The sequence below is a fragment of the Acanthaster planci genome, linkage group LG10 (genome assembly GCF_054643075.1).
Source record: "Acanthaster planci isolate LZ-2023a linkage group LG10, COTS_SCS, whole genome shotgun sequence".
NCBI classification, from domain to species: Eukaryota; Metazoa; Echinodermata; class Asteroidea; order Valvatida; family Acanthasteridae; genus Acanthaster; species Acanthaster planci.
This window is the reverse complement of record NC_141786.1, coordinates 18082408-18104444: the sequence shown is the minus strand read 5'-3', so window position 1 is coordinate 18104444 and position 22037 is coordinate 18082408. Positions and strand designations below refer to the sequence as shown.

The following is a 22037-nucleotide window of genomic DNA, read 5'->3' as shown; positions in this document are numbered from 1 at the left end:
ATTACCCACTGATAGTCTAACGTCTATATTTATAACGAAAAGAGGCCAACATACTTATGCCTATTTTTTTCCTGAGCTCAATAAATGTGAATACACCGGTAGCGAGGCTGTTTCTTGGTGTGTGTGTGTGTGTTGTTGTTATTGTTGTTGTTTTTTTGAGAATACATTTAAAATTTGTAGTAATCGTTTTATCTATCCTGTAAAACCTACCATATCCCCAGTAAGTCCCAGGGCACGCTGATCTTGCGGTATTGTGAAAAGTCGTGTAACAACCATTAAGCCTGTTTTGGGGCAGTGTTTAGGTTCATTAACGGTCAAGGAAAGAAATATATTGAAATGAGACAGAAAAGGTGAGAGAAACCAAAATCGAGTCTGCGAATGACGACAGTCCTTGTGTTTGTGAAGACTCATTCATTGAAGTTTTCGTATCACAGAGCTGCCAACGTGTTTTTGGCACTATAATTGCCCAATTAATTTCATATAGCCGCCGAACTTGCATGTATTGCAGTATTAAATGTATCTGTTTACGCTGTATAGATGATATTGTACGCCGACCCTACTCCTTACTCAAGGCCCGATTTGAGATCGCTCGACGACTTGGCCTTGTTTTATTCTCATTTTGTTTTACTTTGGATTGAATCACACATATCGCTGGTAAATCGTTTGAGGCAACGTTATTAAAAATCACGGAAGCTTGAAGGTGATGAGAATATCAGTTTTTGTCAGGCCTCAAAAAGCTAAACAAACGACTAACCGAGCGGAGTCCACCTCGTCGACATTTTCTGAAATTGCCTCACACAGTACATTCTCGTTTCAGAAACTTAGCCTTTAGGACTTTCTACCAACTCGTTTTGGTAATTTTGATACTGATTTTGTGAAAATAGAAAATATCATTATCGCGCAGCATCAATAGACAGATTGCGTCAGCTAAGTCACGTGTCACGTGACCTACAGTGGGCACCCAAATATCAACCCCCCCCCCAAAAAAAAAACCAGCTTCCCAAAAGCAAAATGTTTCATAAGTATTATTTACCAGAAGTAAAGCCGAAGGTAGGTACTTCACTCCAAGTACTGATGTACATGGCACTTAACCCTAACTTGGCTGTGTTGTTTGTAAAGAACACTCAAAATACACGTTGCTATGGGGCTTGATACCCACTATAGGTCACGCGATTTAGCAGGCACAATTGGTCTGTCCTTCGTAGTTCAATATATCCCGGAGGCCTGATGGTCAAGTTAACACCCCGTTCACGTAAGATCGGCTATGTGTATCATGTATCACAAAAACAAGGTCCAACATATTCTGATTTCAGGGCCAAACTTATTTTCCAGCTTTAGAAAGTCTGTCATCGGCGTCCTCACTTTGAAGCCGATAGCCAGATGGAGTGTTGCATTTCATGCGCCAGACACAAATGGTAAAATCTGTTAATAAAAGTCTCAAATATCCTCTGCTCGATTAATTGACTTTCCATCTGGATTTGGCTAGTGGGCACTAATCTTATATAAACCGGCCCCAGATTGCAACAGGTGCTTTTCTGCTGACAGATTCGCAGGGGCACAGCATTTCGGTCTCCCAACGTTGCCAGGTAAGATACAACACTATGAAGCCGTCATTCTCATTAAGTCCTCTCTTCTTGATATAATGGCTCATTTATATCTTGGCTGATTCCTTTTCTATCTCAAAAAAGTTAACCTTTCCCTACATGGACTTTGAAGTGAATTATGAAATGCAATAGCTAGCCCTTTGTTACAATTATTAGGAAGAACAGTAGCTATGTTCTCACGATATAGTTGCAAGATTCAAACTCCATGGGTGCATATTTAACGGGAGACATCCATGTTTAGGGGTAAGTCTGCATATCCTATCAGTCGGGCTTCCGATCAACCTGCTCTGAAACTCTATCAAAGCAGTGACTGGTTTCACCACCTCATGAGCACTAACAGTCAAAGTTTCCTGCAAGCGACACAACGCATGTGCAAGCTTTCTGTCTGCGTCTAGGGGACGGAGAACGCCTGGTTATAAACTGCACAAATCTACTGTAGACTTTATATAATAAAGAATAAGGCTCTCTGTATTAGTCATGGGTCGCTTCTGACCAAACAGTTGGATAGAAAATGACAACATTAAAGGGGTAAAAGACTTACGGAACTGACAAACAGAACAAAGAGCATCCAAGAATGCTGGACCAATTATTGGTCCCTTTACTCTTTGTTCTTTGAAGGTTTGGAGATTTCACTTGGACTTGCCTGATCCTGAGATACATTACCTCAACATGGGAGTCAAATCCATGTTGCTCGTCCTGCTGGTAGTGCTGGGTCTGGCATGCCGTTCTTCTGCTAGAAGATGCTCGTACACCTGTTCTTGGCCAGACACCCACTCCACGCTCTGTGATAGCCGCTTCGTAAACAGTAAGGACCTCTATGCTGTTTTTGTCTATGACTGAGGGTAATCACTACATTTCAGTAAAGGTTGCTTTACACAGACGAACGGTGACGAACACCTTCGAACACGTGTTTACTGTATGTGGGACAATTTACGCAAGCTGAAAATCTTTCTGAGTGAGGGATTGATGTTTTCTTATTGCTCTGCAAATGAACAACAACAAATCAGCAAAGAAAAAGAAAAGAAAAAGGAGTCCAGCAAAATCTGCAAAAGTGGAGGATATTTTTGTGTACAGACCATGTTACATCGAGGCTTCTTCCTGAGATGACAACACAACTTGGCTCATGAATATGGAAATACGCTTTAGCATAAAAAAATGAAATAATGAAATAAAAGTTCAAAATAAGGTTAACTGAGACACAAAGGTGTATTTTGGAGGTTTGTGATCACAAAAATCTATTGCAGCTATCCTGTAATAATGAGGGGTGTGTTGCAATTTATCAACTATAAAGTGAAGCGAACCAGTTGACTCCGAAAGGAAATCGGGACGAAAGGCAATCTGCATGTTGAAAATGGCTTTGTTTTAAACTATTTGTATGGAGTGATCAAATGAGCAAGGTTTACTGGTACAGCATAGTCCCATACGTCACATTTGAAAGTGCTGGCAATTTTTTTTCAGCAATTAAGTACAACTTGCCACAACTTTGTTGACAATTTATGCAGTTTTTTTTTTCAGTATACAGCTTGAAAGGTCAATACGTTTATTCTTTCACATTCTGCACAGTTGCTCCTTCAAGCATCTGTGTAAATTATTTACTTGAAAGTTGTGCAGCAAGGAGTTGCTCCAGTCTCAAACAAAAAGGCAGGATCTGCGATTACTCAATCTCTCAAAAATCTTTTCCGAAATCAGTTGATTTCGCCTGGTAAGGCTTTATAGCTAATGAAATCCTCTACGGTCTTCCCTCCTTCCTCCCAAGTTTTCTACGGCACGGTGCGGGCCGCTCACAAGGAAAGCGACAAGGGTTTTGTTGATTACGCCGTGGAAGTAACGACCGTCTACAGATCGGAGAACAGCCGCTTCGTGCATGAGGGCGCAGTGGTTACGCTTCACACCATACTACATGAATACATATGTCCGGTTCAGAAGATGCGCCCAGGATTCACCGCGTATTTCGCAGTGGGTGAGTAACTAGTCTTTGCTCAAGATTTTGTAGATCAATAGTGATATCTTTATAGCTATACAGCGCCGTGGCACAGCTGTGTTGCACTTTCTACCACTTTGAACGAGGCTACTACTCTGCAATCCGATCTACAAGTGTTGGAAACAAGGCCAACATGAACTGCCGTGTAGACTGTATCTAATTAGGCCAAATATTCTACACTTGAAGGTAACTTGTACTTTGAGGCTCTGCTCCAAATGAGCCCGGGTTTAAGGCTAAACGTTGGTAGACTCTGATTTTATAAATGGTCTGGAATTTTAAAGTAGATGACGCGGCACTAGCTTCACAGTAACAAAGACCTTGAGCTAACATGAACTATGTCCAATGAAACGGTGGTTCAGAATAATACTTCAGCGCTGTATTTTTTTTTTTGGAGGGAAAATTTGGCAATATCACTTGTGACTCAGACAGAGGGGGAAATCTTTTTTATGTCGACAACCCTGTTTGGAATTTCTCACCAGGAAAACAAAACTGCCTTATAATTCACCCTGTCCGAAACTTCTTACCAAGAAAGTGATAATGTAAAGATTATTTTGGAACACTAGTAAGCCCTTCGCCCGGCTCCTTTTTCTCCAAGCAACCGACCCTCTCTCAAAAAATCGTCATGCTCTACGTGCTCTATCTTGGGAATCATTTCCACAGGACCATTGGGCGACTTTAGCAGTAACTACCGGATCCAGGCTGGCTCTTGCGACAGCTACATCTCTGTGTCTCTGCCAACGAACGTGAAAGACGACTTGAGCGCGGGGAAGTTTAACCGACCGTGTTAAAAAATCCACTGTTGGGGAACGACAGATGTCACGTTTTACTATATTCACAAATCACAGAGAAAGTCCAATTCAACTGATGCGCACTATGTCATCCCGAGTAATCCCTGGCCACAAACTATTAACACATGATAGATTCTTACAACCGATGGGCAACATAATTTTACCAGAGCGCCCTCCATACAGGCAATAACCAAGTCGCCCGTGAGGGCACCATGCATGCCCTTAAGTAGTTTTCTTTACCTGAGAACTTTGAGGAATTAAGTCAGAATCGAAAACCATTTCCTCAGTCTTTTTTACTTAATTTACAAACTTATACAACAAAAACAAAAAGGAATGATTTCAGATTTCCCTGAACGCATGTAACAAACCCACTCCATTGTAGTATCATTCTTTTATTCTTCGACGAGGTCAAAGCTGTTTAAAATACGATGCTATCCACTGTAGTGACGGTAGCCATGGCAAAGCGATACATTTTAGAAGCCTTACAGAGATTTCTATGAAAGGAGCGTCAAGAATGTCGCTAGTAAATTATGGGGGGTGGGACCGGGGAGGAACAACTTTAATCAGCGGAAAGTTTTCTGCGAATAGTGAGCCACTCATCAGTACCGAATCAATGAACTATTCAGTGTTGTAGAGCGGTCACGTTTTTTTGGTTAATTTGCTATTTCACCTACATTCATGTCTTTTGCTCTTGTTATTTTTTTTTCAAATATCTGTTGTTTTTCCTCAGAATGGCGGTTCCATCCCTATTCTTGACCTTTTCTTTGTTTGTAGTGCTTCTGCAAATTGTAGATTTGATCCCTTTTTATTTCTTCTGCATTTTCTTCCCTTTTTCGTTTCATCTTTGCAGGTGGTAAGCGTCCCCTTTCCCTAACTGCCATGCAAATGCACCGTTTAAGTTGAAGACACCGGCAAAGGGTTTGCAGAATTTCTGCTTGAAATCTCGCCCAATAAACGTTTGGCAAACCTGGTTGAAAAGCAAGCCGCCTATATAAATTTCCAATGCAGAATCCTTTGGTTGAGAGAAAGAGCAATATTACTTTGGGAAACAGCATTTCAGTGACCTATTTTCTACGAATCGTTTAGTCCGTGTTTCGAATGCGTGCATCTGGACGATATTAATTTTGCAATAAGGCGGAGTTTGGGAGGTTATTTGTGGATTTGATCTTCATCCTGACACGTTTACGCAGCTCAGTAACCAATTTTGAGCTTCTCATTTTACGACTCACGACGCGATGATGAAATCAACAGCTCCACGTTATCAGTGTTGCATGAAATGTACACCTGTCAAAGTGTCCCAGAAAAATATATGTGGACAACTATAAAATACATCAGGCAGTTCGATCCAAACGGGCCAAAGCCCTTTGGCCAATCCTAAATCAGCTGTTAAAGAAAAGAAAGAAAGAAAGGTATTAGCTCTTTGGGGCTTTGGCAAGTTTGGCTGTCCATTATCCTCGCCCGGCTGGTCGGTACAATTACCTTCTCAACCCAGTTTTGCTTGTACTGATCGATTCAATTTCTGCCCTCTGTTGCCCATTTAGCGTCCAGGATTTGTTTTAAGTTTAACTCTTGGTCAGTTTTATACACATAATAAGTGAATGGTTGGAAGGCATACCAAGGATCTGGGCCCGTGTTCATGCTGTGACCTCATAAACCGTTGCAACATGTAACAGGGTCACTCACAGTATTGTGTTTCACCAGGTAATGCTTCTTTGTTGCTAATATCTGGAAGTTATAATTCAGTATCTAGTTATACATGCAGTGACTTGATTAACTTGCAACATGTGAGTAGGTCACTCAACTTTTACTATATTATGTTTAATTAGCTAGCAGTTTTACACCAGCAATGGCTGGCATGGATTGTATTCAAACGCTGAGATAGTCTGAGGTATACTAATTACGGGCCCAATGATAACGCATAATAATAACAGGCGCGCCTTCGTCGCGTGTCCAACAAGTGGCGAGACATTGGGATGGAAATTTTGTTTCTCTATACAAATGCCTATACATTTTGTACCGGTAATTGATTTCTTCAGTTCCTTTGATAAGAAAGGCGGTTATGCAATATTAGTATTGACACTTCAATACTGAGGAAAAACGTTGGTTTCCTGCCGTCCGGGGCTGTTTCCTGATGAGTACTTTGTAAAGCACCTTACCATCATTCTCATTACCAACACTGTGTTGAGTACTCAACTTTTACTGATTTGGCATTCCTCTTCCTGTATTTACTGAACAGATATCGTGATTTCGCGTTATAATGCGCTGGCGAACAGTCATTACAGTCATGTGCAAAAGTTTAAGACCACCTGGAATTTTATTGGTATTTCTGTCACTGGGCCTGCATTACACTGTCTCATTGTATGATTACTTATCATGTTTTACAGTGGTGCTTAACATCAGTGTAGTGCTATATACCAATTTGAATGAACCTTTTTGCAAAGGCAGGTCTTGTATGACATTTTGTCTGTAAGGCAGCATGGGTAAAAAAAAGCCAGTCTAAGCAATCAGAAATAAAGGAGGGAAAACTGAATATTGGACTGTTAACATTTCAAATCATGGAAATGTAGTCAAAAATGTTCAACCAAGGTACCTACGTTACAAATAACGCTGAAAATAAACATAAGTTGCCATGATTGATTCGGTTTTCTTTCAGGTTAATGCATTTTCTAGGGGTGACCCTAAACTTTTGCAAATGACTGTACTTACCATTAGGCCTCAGGTCTAATTTAGTGTTGCAATGGCACCTTCTATCAATCGTCTCTGGGATTTTCGTCAAACAAGGCACTACAAGCAATTTTCAGAGCGCTAGATATTACTGTTTCAAGACGTGCACTACGCTACACGTATAAGATTCAATATTCAAATGTATTATTGCCCATGCAAAAATTCACATAGAAATTTGCTTTCCATTGGCTTGTTACAAACTGTAAGTTATTGCATTCATCAATATTACAGTCACAAGTAATAACAAAACAACAAGATTGCATTAAAGTAACATAAACTGCAATCACAATCTACAAAGATAATAATTTCCTAAATGATATTGCATATTCAAATTTGCATAACCAACCAGTTCATTTGAAATTTGTCAAAGCCATAAATTAAAAGAGGTTTCAGGTTTACTTTATGGCTAGCCCTTAGTTGGCAGAGCCATACGTGCATCGAGTACCACCAACTCCAGACTTTGGAATCAAAATGGCTGTTCATTATATGTGCAACAGCATGCACCTATTGTGTGCAAATTGTCCACGTGCATTGACGCATAAACCACCGTTTTGGCTCCAATTGAGACACTGGTGTAGCAACTCTCTATAAGCAGCTCTGTCATTTGTGAGAGGTCCTCGGTGTTTTCATGGGCAATCATAATATCCATGGGTCCTGATCACAGCACCTAAATTGTCTGCTACATAGGCCTACCCCATTCAACTGACCTGCGCAGTGACTACAAAGATTATTCATGCGCACATTTCGGGAGTTTTAAGTGTGCGCAAGAATAAATCATTATGTGAAGTATGCACACTTCAAGAAGTGGTTGTTGTTTTGATGTCAATTATAGAAGCACATGCCAATTTTTGCCAACTCTCCGTGAAACGTTATTTGAAATTGATTGGATGCAACCAACATCTAATGACAGAAGGATTGAGCAGTGCGGTTTCCTGTTAAGGTCTCCCGAAATCTCCAGTGACATTACAAAGACAAGTCCACACCTGCTGTTACGAATAAAACTTTATTTCAAAAGGGTACCGTATTTCAATCCTAAAATGTCAACCCCAAAATGAGCCAAAAATATACATTTATGTGTCCAGATTTCCCACTATGACTTCGACGATTAGGTTTATACATGTGAGCATGTACGTTGCGTGACCACTACTACTTCTTACTTTGAGGCATTCGCTGAAATAAAGCATATTTGGAGGAGACGACCCGCATTTCCTGCAGCCATGGCGGGATATTTTAGCCGGCTTTAGTGATATTTCTCCTGAGCGTCGATCTTGCCGACCGTGCAGAAGTTGAAGAGAGTAGTTACGCAGTTCAAGAGACGGATAGGATACTGCGAACAAAGAAGGGACTACGTGCTTCGAGGACTGTTTGACAATGTACATTGCAATATCTCTGCTTCTCCATTTAACCCCGGATCCTACAATTGCATCAGACATCATTTGTCCGATTTTTGAAACATACTGTATTAAGTTTTATTCCATTGTGACTGTGATTGGATTTCCTGTTGAGATGAATTTGCCTTAACCGAAGAAACCTTATTCTTCAAATGCGTAAATCTTAGTTCATTGCAGGGACCTTGTTATTCCAAATGGGCTTTTATTGAGCGTACAGAGCAAAAAACATGACATTTCTTGGGACAGCTGGTGGTTGGCATTAAACGGGCCAGAAAATTCGTTACATCAATCTGATTTGAAGACCAATGCTCATTTTGAAAAGGTTCTGGAAAGGACTGACACATTCTCACTTGACTAGTCAGTGTTATTAGCAATCAGAACGTAATTCACGCTGTAAAGTCAAATGTCATCAACCTCAGTATAGAATTACCATTCATCGTCACAGTAAAACATTCCTCAAACGAATCGGATCGCGTTCCTCGAGTTCTCTTTGAATGCAGTCTTTCCTTGTTAACTGACGTCTACCCCCGCGTTAACTCACTGTAATGTTTTCACCCAACCTCTGGCTGTTTTTTCATTCCTCGCTCCAAGTCTCGTCCAATATCTTTCATGGGCCCTTGACACACTTTCCCTACTGTGTCTGCCAGTTGGGTAAATTCGAACGCATTGGGTTTATATATTGTTCCTCCGCTATACAGTCACTCCACCCTACTTCAACCTCGCCCGTGACCGCTTCGCCCTAAACCACTTTGCTCTAAATATAGACAATCGTTTGACCACTCTCTCTATACGTCGCTCCGTCAATTGGTTTTGAAGAAGGCCCTCAAAGTTTTCGTGGGTCGTTACAATATCCTTTGGTACTGAAGACAGCGCTGACAATGTCTGCTGGATAAATCCACCCCATTCAACTGACCTGCGCAGTGGCCACAACGATTATTCACGCGCACACTTCAAGCGTTTGAATCATGCGCACGAATAATCATTGTTTTGATAGCGAGTACGCACAAGCCAACTTTTCCAACTCTCCGAGAAACTCATTTAGTGCTACTTATTTATCAATTTCCGACAATGCCAAAGGTTATGACGAAGACCGTACAAACCATCCTGAGCCACTTCCCGGATTAAAAAGTACACTTTAAGGTAAAATTACAGATATAATAACACAAAGGTTAAGAAAATGAAGATCAAAATAAAATGTATAAATGAATGACAAAAAATTTTAAACAACATATTCGGGAAGACTATTCCACTCGGTAGACCTACAAATGAAAACGAATATCTGAATTAATTAAGCAATCAATACGGGCAAAAGGTAGGTAACGTTTGAGACTTTTATCATTGTGCCCAGTTCTTGAAGCTGGATGAAACGTTTTAAGAGACTTAATGCTAATGACGTTATTAGCATTTTCGAAAGACATAACCGAACAGAGAAAAAAACTTTCTTCTCTTTTGAAAGTCAGTGCAGCATAAACGATTAACTACAGTGTTGTAGTTTGTGTGCCAATCTCTGCAGACAAAACCACGTTCTATTACGTGAGAATGGTTTAGTCTTAAAGGATCCCACGCTATGCGTGAGTAATCTGATCAAGATCGGATGAGAGAAATATACCGATTCTTCAAGATGGTAGTTTGAGGAATTGCTAAAATGTCGTTTAACAAGTCCTAACATGTTGATAGACTTCATGTAAATGTTCTAACAGTGCTTGCTCCAATTCAATTTATCAGTTATCACATTTCTTCAATATTTTCACAAGTAGTAGTCAGTGTTATATAATACATTGCTATCAATATGGTACAAATGCTGGGAATATGAGCTTTCTTAATTCATAATTTTACACTTACCAACATTAAAAGATGGTTTCCGTTGATCTGACTACCTGCAGAGTGAGGTTTAAATCAGATTGTAAAATAGCGATATGGCTTCGACATTGATTGAATGCAGCCAACATCTGATGACAGAAGGTTTGAGCAGTGCAGTTTCGTAACGTGAATTTAACCCCAACTTCCAAAAAAAGAGAAAGAACAAAGGGGCAATTAACCTGAGAATTTATTACATAGTGATCTGCCGTGAAATTAAAAACGCATTTGCACGCCTTCTGTACAGAATTAACCTTTATCCCAAAGAGTACAGCATTTCAATCCTAAAATGTCAATCCCCAAATGACGCAAGAATATGCATTTATGTGTCCAGCTTGCCCACTACGACTCCGACGAGTAGGTATATAAATGTGAACATGAACGTTGCGTGATCACTGATACTTCTTACTTGCTGAGGCATTGGCTGAAATAAAGCATATTTTGAGGAGACAACGAGGCTTCCCAGCAGCCATGGCGCATTGTTTTAGCCTGACAGTTCTTGCCATATTCCTCCTGGGCGTCGGTCTTGTTGTCCCTAAAAAAGTTGAAGAAGAGGGCAGTTACGCTCGAATGGAAACCGTAAAGCTGAAAAATCTCCAGGTAAATAATTGTTCCGCGTTTATCTTATAAAAGAGCTTTTTATTTTTGGATTAAACCATTAAGATGTCTTTTAACGATCCCTACTGCCGTCCTAAACTCAGCCACTTTGAAATCTGACGTCAACAAAAACAAATTCAAAATTGGTGAAAAGTTTGATTCCTGTCTTATTATGATTTGGATATTGAGGTCACTTTTAGCTCCTGAGCTCGCGCGTGTTGACCCGCGTGCATTGAACAACTCAACAGAATTGAGGTGTCCACTGTGAGTGGATTTTCACTGGTAAAATATCGACAGAATCTTTGTCTCCCCCCCCCCTTTGCAGCTTGAGAATCGCCTCCGCGGTTTTGAACCTGCTAACTTAGAGTCATCAAAGGGCTTCATGCGGGATGATGTCGCTAAGCGCAGAAGGAGGGTTCCAAAGACGGATGAGATGCTGGCATCAAAGAAGCGGTTTAGTGTTTCAAATTAAATATCAGGAGCACAACGCAGAGTAATAAGTGTATTGACTTGTACTCGATTAGTGTTTACGTACTAACATACAGTAACTATGTACACTGCAAGATTTCTGCTGCTGCACGTAACCCTGGATCCTACAGTTGCAGTAGCCCGATTCTTGAAAGATGTCAAATTTATTTTTATTCCATTATTATTGTCATTGGATTTCTCGTTGAGATGAAGTTGGCTTAATTTAAACCTTGAGTTCATTGCGAGGACTAGTTCCAATTTGGCTATTATTGAAGCGTGTAGAACGAAAAACGTGACATTTCGGGGGACAGCTGGTGGTTGGCATTAAACAGGCCAGAAAATTCGTTACATCAATCTGATTTGAAGGCTAATGCTCATTTAAAAAAGTTCTGGAAAGGACTTACGCAATCACATCTGCTGTAATATATTTGTTAGTCAGTGTTACTGGCAATCAGATGTAATTCACGCTATTTAAGTCAATGTCATCAACCTCTGTATGGGATTACCATTCATTGTCACATTAAAATATTCCTCAAACGAATCAGATCGCGTTCCTATACTTCTCATTTTGAATGCAGTCTTTCCTTGTTAACTGATGTCTTCCCCCCCCGCGTTAACTCCCCGTATAATGTCTTCACATAACCTCTGGCTATTTTTCAACTCCTCGCTCTAAGCCTCTTCCACCCGGTCTATTGTTTCTCCACTCTTCGTTTTCTTTAGGCCCCCCCCCCTATTTTTTTCGTGGGCCCTTGATACACATTGCGTACTGTGCCTGCTAGTTGGGTGAATTCGAATGCACTGCGTTTTATTGTGTTCCTCCGCTTTACAGACAATCTGCCCTATTTCCACCCCGCCCCTGGCCCCTTCGCCTTTAACCACATCGCTCCAACAAGAGACACCCGTTTGACAATTCTCTATATAAACCGCTCCATCATTTGGTCTTGAAGAAGGCCCTCAAGAGTTTTATGGGCCGTTACAATATCCCTGGGCACTAAGCAGACAGTTGACAGTGTCTGCTTGATAAGGCCACCCCATTCAACTGATCTGCGCAGTGTCCACAGCGATTATTCATACCCACATTTCGATTTTTATCGACTCTCCGAGAAACCCGCCATGCACTTAGTTATCAATGTCTGACAATGTCAAGGGATTAAGCAAAGACTGTACAGTCCATGCTGAACAACTTCCCGGAAAAAGTACGATTTAAGACAACTAACTTAAAAACAATAAAATAACACAAAGTTTATAAGCAGAGTATAGCCTAATCGGAGTCAGGCTCAGTTGAAATGGAGTTCACCATCTATGTCTAAAATCATTCCGTTTTAAAAGTCACGTGATACCGACTAAGAGTCCTCACATACACACACCAGGAGTACAGTCATACGACTTTTAACTTGAAACTCCCATATTCTTTATTAGAGCCAGAAGCAAATCGCTCTGTTTGAACACTCACTTGACTCCAATTTGGCTGTGAGTGTGAATAAGAAAATGGAAATCGAAAATAAATGTAAAACAATAAAATGTAATCCACTTGAGATTGGATGAGAGCAATACAGTCGACTCTCTTTATTACGAAATCGGCTATAAAGAAATTCCGGTTTATAAAAAAAAAGTCCGTGGTCCCAGCTAAAACGTGCACATCTCTATGGGGAAAAACCTGTTAAAGCGAAATGGCATTCTACGAAATTCCTGTTACAACGAATGGTTTTCGCGATTCCGTTGCCTGAAAAACCATTGGTGACGACCCGTTTATAACAAATGAGAGGAATAGATGTATACAGTTTCTTCAAGACGGTAGTTGAGCAATTACTAAAATTTCGTTTAATAAGTCTTAACATGTTGATGGATTTAATGTAAATGTCACGACAGTGCTTGCTCTAGTTTAATTGATCAGTTTAAAAGCACAATTATCAATATCATTCAAATGCTGGTGAATGGAGCTTTCTTGATATATTCGAACTCTACACTTGCCGATACTAAAAATGTAGTTTCCATTGATCTGATCATCTGCAGAGTGAAATAAAATATCACTGTAAAACAGCAACATCACTTTGAGATTGATTGAATGCAGCCAACATTTATTGACAGAAGGCGAGAGCGGTGCAGTTTCATCATGTAAATGAGCCTCCTACCCCCCTTTCCTAAAATTAACCTGCCAAGTTATAACATGTAATCTGTGGTGACATCAAAATACATTTTTATGCATTCATTTCAGAATTAAACTTTATTCCAAAAGGATACAACAATTTCAATCCTTAAATGTCAACCCGAAAATGAGGCGAATAATAGAGATTCATATGCCCTGATTACCCACCACTACTCCAACGATAAATGTTAGCAGCCAGAAACTTTCCAGGATCATTAATACTGGTTAATTAGACATGTTCTGGTAATTGTTTCCAGACGTGTACTACGCTTTAGGTGCAGCAAAAAGCATAATCCACAATGTGGGGTCCAACAGGGGACACTGTTTTGAAACTTCCTCTGAACAGATCTGTCCGTTGATTTTGAAGAAAGTCCTCAGAATTTCTGCCAACTCTGGGAAAAACGCAATTAGAAACGATTGAATGCAGCTAACAGCTGACAACAGATGGCGTGAGGAGTGCATTTTTGTAAAGGGTAATTTAAGCCCTCCCCAATAGCAAATTAACCCATTATTACATGTAATCTGCCGTGACATTAAAACACATATTTACGCCTTTTGTTTAGAACTTTATTCCAAAAGGATACAGTATTTCAATCCTAAAATGTCAACCTGAGGGCAAAAATATACATTTATGTGTCCAGCTTGCCCGCTATGACTCTGACAACTGGGTACATAAATGTGAACATGAACGTTGGGTGATCACTAATACTTCTTACTTGCTGAGGCATTGGCTGAAATAAAGCATATTTTGAGGAGACAACGAGGATCCCCAGCAGCCATGGCGCATTGTTTTAGCCTGACACTTCTTGTCATATTCCTCCTGAGCGTTGGTCTTGTTGTCCCTAAAAAAGTTGAAGAAGAGGGCAGTTACGCTCGAATGGAAACCGCAAAGCTGAAAAATGTACAGGTAAATAATTCTTTTTCATATTTAAGGACGGCAACAACATTGGGATGCAGCCATTGTGAAACTAACGTGTGCGAAAACAGATTTATAGTTGGTGTACAGAATTGATTCCTGTCCAATTATAGTTTTAATGTTGAGGTCACTCTTAGCTCATGAGCCTGCGTGTGTCGACCCGCGTGCATTGAGCAGGTGTCTACAGTGACTTGATTTTCTGTGGGTAATGACAAAACCTCTGCTTTCCCCCTCTTGTAGGGTTGGCTTCTCTACCGCAATTTTGCACCTGCTAACCGGGAGGCATCTAAGTACCTCCGTTTTAAGGAATACCCTCTACGCAGAAGCGAGGTTCAAGAGACGGCTGAGATGCGGGCACTAAAGAGGTCACGTGCTTCAAGCTAAATATGGAATCACGCCAGAGCACAACGCAGAGTAATAAATGTATTGACTTGTACTTGATTTCGAGTATTAATACTCAAATACAGGACACGATGTACATTGCAATATCTTTGCTGCTCCATTTAACCCTTGATCCTTCAATTGCATTAGACATTAGTCGGATTCTTAAAACATAATAAATTTATTTTTATTCCATTATAATTTAATTGTATTACCTGATATAAGGAAAGTTTGCCTTAGTTTTAGGAACACAATATCTTAACTGCGTAAATTTGGAGTTCTTTGTGAAGATCTCTATTATTAAACTTGGTTTTGATTTCAGTGTATGGACCCCAAACTTGCCATTTCTGGCAAGAGTTGGGAGCTGACATTTAACAGGCAAGATAACTCATTTTTAGCCAAAAGTCTCACTAGTTTAGGTTCGAGAACCAAATCATGTAATTTCTAATGAGGGTTTCAATTATCATTAAACAGGCCAGAGAATAATTGCGTCAATCAATCTGATTTGAAGGCAAATGCTCAATTAAAAAACATTTTAAAAACTAATTGGACATGCACACCTGCTGTGATGCATATTTATTAGTAAGTGTTTATAGCAATCAAAATGTAACTCACGCTGTAAAGTCAAATGTTAGCAACCTCCGTATGGAATTGCTATTCATTTTCACACTAAAGTATTACTTAAAAAATCAGATAGTATTCCTGGACGTCTCATTTTGAATGTGGTCTTTCCTTGTGAACTGACGTTTCCCTTTCAGTCAGGTGGTACTGAACTCCTTATTTTGTGCTCAACCAAGGCAGACGGAACCAGGGGACCACGTAGAACGACGTGCATCATCATGCATATTACGTTCAGAAAGCGTACAGTCGGTCTCTTGTGCAAGATGAGCATAATATGCATATGACACACTTTGTCCCACGTGGTCACCTTTCCCGTCTACCGTTCTCTCAACCTCTGTTTTTTTTTCCCGCTCTCGCTCATAGCATGCTCCACCTCGATCTGGTGTTGCTCCACTCCTCGTTCTCAGTGTTCTCCACCTCGGTCTTACATAAAATGAAGGCAGATTGTATCTCATATGACCGAGCAATGAGAAGCTCTGTTGCATAATGGAATGATAAAATCGCTCAACTACAAAGTCAGATAATCTCCGTCGTACAATGTTTCGTATTCAATGACATTTAAACATGTGTAGGCCTAAGATGTACGACTAAAGATGTCACTCCTGAAATAATGCGGTGATTTTGCTTTGACAGACTCCGAATTCATGCATGAAATTAATCGTATTTTTAGTTAGCCAAGTAGATTAGACATGCATTATGAAACGTTACAGTCATAAAAGGTTCAGCCTAAAATTAGGCTGAAGTTTGCTTAATTGGTCCGGATGTTATATTACGACCGGGAAGTTATTTAAAAACGAAAATCGTTACTACATGAAACATCGAGGTTGAATTCACATCGTAGTTTCCGTGTATAAACGACGAGGATTCTCAGCAGCCATGGTAGGGCGTTTTTGCCTTTCGGTCATAATTCTTGTGAGTGTTGGTCTGGTCGTCCGTACCGATGCTGACGAGACTGACGTCACTTTAGAGGAAGCTGCGGATCCGAGGAATCTCGAGGTAGATAACTTCGTTACATCCCCGTAAAAAGAGCCGGGTTTTCTTACCATTCAACAACTGGGAACATCCCCTTGAAGATCGTGCTTGTCCAGTTGATCTTCACGAAATAAACTCATTTTCAGAGTTTCTGTAAAACTTGAATCCAGATTAAACTTCGGGTTTCAAGACCTTCCGCGTCAGCTAACTCATATTTAGCAAGCAAATGGGATAGTTTTGGTTAAACCTCCAAGGAGAATCGTATCATAAATCGTTTGTTTTGTTTGGTTCGTTTCTTGTCTTAGAATGCGGTTCGCGAAATAAGCCTCGATAAGCATGCAACTCGTGAGGAGTCTAATGTCAGCCACCTTGACAGCGAAACTCAACATAGTGGAAAGCGTTGGCCACCTCAAGGAATGTTTACCAAATGACTGCATCGATTTTGATCCGAACGGAGTGTTTTGAATATCTTCTTTGGTTCATTCACCTGCATCTACGTATTGAGCATTTTTAGTTCAATTTCAGTGGTCAAATTAATACGAAATGTAGTCTATCCGCTGTTAATGATACACCTTTATTATCTACACTTGGATGAGGCAGCTTTCCGCTGGAAGATAAGTTAAAAGTATTCCCTGTTTTTGTTTGATGTAAAAATGTATTTTCCTTTGATGGGAGTGACCGTATTTCCCTTTACTTTATGATATATGGTACTTCACTACTTTATCTACAGGGTGATTTTTTTTAATGGAAGTTTGTTTTCCAAATTGCCCCGAAAGTACAGAACTAAATCTATTCCCATTTCTGGTGATAACTGTGGGATGGCATTAAACATGGCAGCGCCTTAATTGTTACAACCTCATTATTTTAGAATGCTGGTTTCGTCGCTAAGTCAAATGTAATTACCATCCAGATAGAATTACCAATATATATTTCAGTGAAGTACCTAAAATTACACAATATGGAGGGCCTGACGTTTCGATCCTAGCAGAGTCTTTCTCGAAGAAAGATTCCGCTTGGATCGAAACGTCATAGTTTGTGATTTGTATTTTAGGTCATTGAAGTCAGCAAGCAGTTTGCGGCAGTTTTATATACATACCCATAAACTAATTTAAAGTGTTGTCGAATTGGGGTTGTCTTCCTCAATCTACCAGCGCTTTTTCTCAGTTAATAACACGCTCAATATAAAAAGTTATCCTTCACTTTCGTGATTACGTTGGTCAATAGGCCTATACCGCAGCATTTAAACGAAATTTGACACAAGGTGTTCTAGCTTTTTTAATTTACTGCATCCAAACGGATATAGCAATAAAATCACAAAATGTCACGCCTCAGGTCATGACAAAATTAAATTTTTCCGGCTCTGATTTGTAACAATGATTCTGTAATATACGGGCCTGGACACAGTCGTTATTGAATCACAAACTGATAAATGTTACTGGTTAAAGTATCAAACGGTCACTTGAAATACATAGCCTAGTAGTAGTGACCAGGATTCACAGCAGCCATGGCGGGTCGTTTTTGCGTGACGATTCTGCTCATATTTCTCTTGAGCGTCGGTCTGGTCATCCGTATAGATGCCAATGAGAGTCGTATTGCTTCAGAGGAAACTGCAAATCTGGAAAATCTCATGGTAAATATAGGTCATTTGTATCCTCCACACAAGTTGGATTTACGGACCATTTAACAGTCAGGGAAGTCCCTTTATTGATCTCATATTTCGAATTCGTTGTCGTTTTTCAAATCTGTCGTATTAAAAAAAACAGGTTTGTATTTGGTATATCTATGAGTTTGACTTCAGTCCAACTATAGTTCGTGTTGTTTACTTACACTCTGAAAAAAGGGTGGACCTAGACCATGTACTAAAACTCCATCTTTAGACAAACGTCGATACCAACATCGGTGACTATACCCAATATCTTGTGCACATTTAATGCTAGTTCCCACACACTAACTGTTCACAAAATCAACTCACTGAAAGCTACTTGCTACTGGACTATGCTCTGCTGACTGTGATTGTTCCACAGGCCAAGGACCGCGTGCTCATGTCTGCAGCTTGCGCAAAACAAATACGGGGCAAGGTCGGCCAGGCGCTGGGCTGAATCCGAGCTCAATGCACTGCTAGTTCACAATTTCTATTGTAACAAAATCAGAAAATGTTGACAAGATACACTGTATATTCCTCCACAAAACGCACAAAAATAAGAAGGCTAATCCAGAGGTGGAATATCTCCACAAATTAAGTTTGATGAACATGCAAAAGAACTCCATGCAAGCGGCACGCAAGAAGATAGAACAGAAAACTCCAGCGCGAAACGATGCTTTTGTTGCGCACCTGTAAGTCAGGTCAGATCACCGCGAATGGAACAAAAAAAAAGTACATGAACTGTTTGTGTGGTTGGCCGGTTGTATGGCGGGCCACATGGAACGAAGTTTGTATGGAAGCAAAGGTAAACAAAATTCGCTTTGTAAGGTATTGCTACAACCTCTTTTACAATCCGACATAATAGGTATTTAAAATTTCCCCCTATAAATGTCCTATATTTAACCAATTATATTCAACCCTCGATTGGTCATTAGAAATTTTCAGAAACAATATTCTCATGTGAGGAGGTGTGGCGTGTGAGTTACGGGCGGTTGACCATGCTTCCACTGATACGTCAGCGATATTCAATGTTCTGATCGCCTATTTTACAGTTTAAATCGCATTCTTTATGAATCAACTGTCTCTCCTTAAAAACATGTGCATCGGTGTACTCCTGAGGTCCCCATTACATATAACACTGTTCATGCTCTTAAACAAGATATTACATCGATTTTAATATTAGTAAACTAACTTAAAAGCTTCACTTAGGAATGAAATATGGCAGAACCCTGGTCCATTTGGTTAAAAATAATGCTAATGATACACAAATTTATCTAGCCAGGAATACAAACATTAAATCTGTATCATTTTAAGAAATCGCAATTCAAATATAACTTTAAAGTAAAAGCAAAACAACAAACTTTTAAACAAGAGAGAAAGTGGAAGGACATAGTGGGAGGAAAACAGACACACCAGGGGGACCCGGACAAATCCAGAGCCCCAAACAACGAACAGATAGAAAAACAGGCAACAGTGGGGGAAAAACGAAACCAAATCAAAATACCAACGTCCGGGTATAATTATCAGCCAAAGAAGCTGAGATGACTAGATCTGCTGCAAAACCTTTGTTTTTCGTGTCTGTGCAGAAAACGATTCGTGACGCCAGTCTAAACGAGCGTGCAACTCGACAGGTGTCTAGCGTCAACCACCTTGCCGGTGACATTCAGCGCCGTGGAAAGGTCCAACCGACGCCTGGAATGATAACAAGGAGAGGAAAAGGGCGTTTTGGCTATGGACGGGGCTAAATGCAGACTTTCACCGCAACACGACGGAGAGCATTCAGTGTTTTGAAAATGCCATTGGATTAATGTATCCGTTTCGTAAAAAGCAAACTTTTAGTTACATTTAGAAACCTTTCCGTATATCAAAATGCAGGATATGGTTTACGTTGCCACACTTCTGTTGTTAAAGTACAGTTGCAAATTTATTTTGCAGACTATTTTTTTCTGCAATTTCACACTCTATTCTTCGATAAAGTATAAAATCTGTGTCTCACCTTTTGGGTAAAGGTATTAATAAGATTTAATTCAAGCCACGTGGCGATTTTTGTCTCCAGTTCAGTTACCAGTAATGCCTAAACATGTACGACTGTTTTATGGTAGCTAATACATCTCTCAGATTCCCTCTGTATCTACATCTCATTATGCTGCTGTGGAAGTACAGTAATATCAGTCACAACCCAAACAGCCGTGACCTGTCAGAACATGTCTGTAAACGATGATACCAAGTTACTGTTAGTGACGTCATAGGTCCCTTGGGGATATTGATCTTTCAACAGGCCGTACTCTGAGTTGTTAGTGATACGTTAAAGGGACTTGCCAGTCTTTAAGCACATTAATAGCTTGAGGATTACATAGCAATTCAGCCTAATTCAACAAATAATAAAGTGTCATTCGAAAACATGAGAATGTTGAAAAAACAGCACAACTAACCTGCTGGGGGGTCTATTCATTTAAAAATTATTGAATTTTTCTGGTGCTGTGATGCTATTCAGAAAACAAAATGTTTTAATGCACTTGTTTTTCTATTTCAATCATGTACCGAGAGTTACTCACCAATCCGAAGCTTGTCATATTTTAAAATACTCCCGATGTTATATTTCATATGTTAAGATTTGTTTTACCTGGTTAAATCTTCCGGCTCCTTCCCCGTCAGTCTGGATAGCAAGAAAACCGTTGAGTATAAAAAAAATTAAACGGTTTTGTTCCATTCCTCATTTTGAATGTCGTCTTTTTCAATCTACTGGCGTCTCCTCATTCCACTTGCTCCAGTTTTCGTTCTTAGCGCGCGTGCGCCAGAAATTGAAATGCCATCCCATCGACAAAGAAGAGACAGCGTTGTTTGATTTTCCTTGCTCGTGCACGCACCAAACACCAAGGTATTCCGTTTTCAGTACTTCCAGGCTCCAACGCGTAAGAAACTGTGCGCAACTAAAGGGCATTCCTTGCTTTGTAAAATTGTGACATCTTCTGTTTTTTCTCGGACATGGTTACTTACCTGTGATTCATACACAATAAAAATGTTGGCATGAAAAGAAACAGCTGGAGAAATAATTTTATGCCAACAACATGCTGTCCCAAAAGGCCCTTTTCAGCCACAAATTCATAGTTTTATTTTCCATCGACCTCTTTGGTGCCTTCGGGTTGACACTGAAGAGGCCATAGGAGTGACAACGATCTTAACATTAAAGTCCTATGATGAGAGATAGAAGCAAGACCTAAGGGTTAACCGACAATGACTGCTGTCTTTTGAAATGATTCTGAAATACATCTCCCCAAAGAATATACGATCCGTAGACCTGGCCCTAGGTAATGTATGCAACGTATTCAGAGGTTAATCCGGCAACTCGAGATGGTTACGTGAAACCTACGGCCACGTACTCCGTTTCTCAGTTTTCAAAGACGCTGTTGGTCATCCTTATTCAATGATTTTTTAATGCACGTAGTAACATGGGGGGGGGAGAAAGACCATTTGATAGATATTCCGAGTATTGTTCATGCTACATATTCAATGACATAATTAAACGGATGCGGGATGTATGGCCTACAAGGTCCCGACTGAAATAACGCGGTAATTTCGCTTTAATGGGGCTCTGAATTCATAATAAAAACGTTTAAAATTAGATTAGACAGGTACTATTAAAAGGTACGTAAACCCATACGACACTAAAGTCATAAAAGGGCCGATCTAAAATTAGGCTGGCATTGGAATCATTGGCCTTAAAGTTGAATTACGACTGTTATAATAAACTTTGGCAGATCACTCATTGAAAATCATTTCTATCTGTAACATCGAAGTTGACTTCACATCAACAATTTTTTTTTTGTTTTAACGACAAGGATTCTCAGCAGCCATGGTGGGTCGTTTTTGACTCACAGTTTTGGTCATATTTCTTCTGAGCGTTTGTCTGGTCGTCTCCATAGTTACAGAGGCTGAGTTCAGAGGAAGC

At 40.0% G+C, this 22037-nt stretch overlaps 1 protein-coding gene and 1 long non-coding RNA gene across 2 annotated transcripts; both read left to right on the top strand.

The window, feature by feature from the left end:
* The first annotated feature begins 1517 nt into the window (after positions 1 to 1517).
* On the top strand, positions 1518 to 11951 carry LOC110989967 (uncharacterized). The gene is made up of 5 exons (XM_087142558.1): positions 1518 to 1588; positions 2224 to 2409; positions 3361 to 3564; positions 4246 to 10945; positions 11268 to 11951. The coding sequence occupies exons 2-4, from the start codon at positions 2274 to 2276 to the stop codon at positions 4371 to 4373; spliced, it is 468 nt and encodes a 155-aa protein (XP_086998684.1). The 5' UTR covers positions 1518 to 1588; positions 2224 to 2273; the 3' UTR covers positions 4374 to 10945; positions 11268 to 11951.
* Positions 11952 to 14201: 2250 nt separating this feature from the next.
* Positions 14202 to 17831, top strand: LOC110989952 (uncharacterized). The gene is made up of 3 exons (XR_002599724.2): positions 14202 to 14463; positions 14713 to 16470; positions 16752 to 17831. It is a non-coding gene; the product is annotated as an uncharacterized LOC110989952 (long non-coding RNA).
* The last annotated feature ends 4206 nt before the right edge of the window (positions 17832 to 22037 follow it).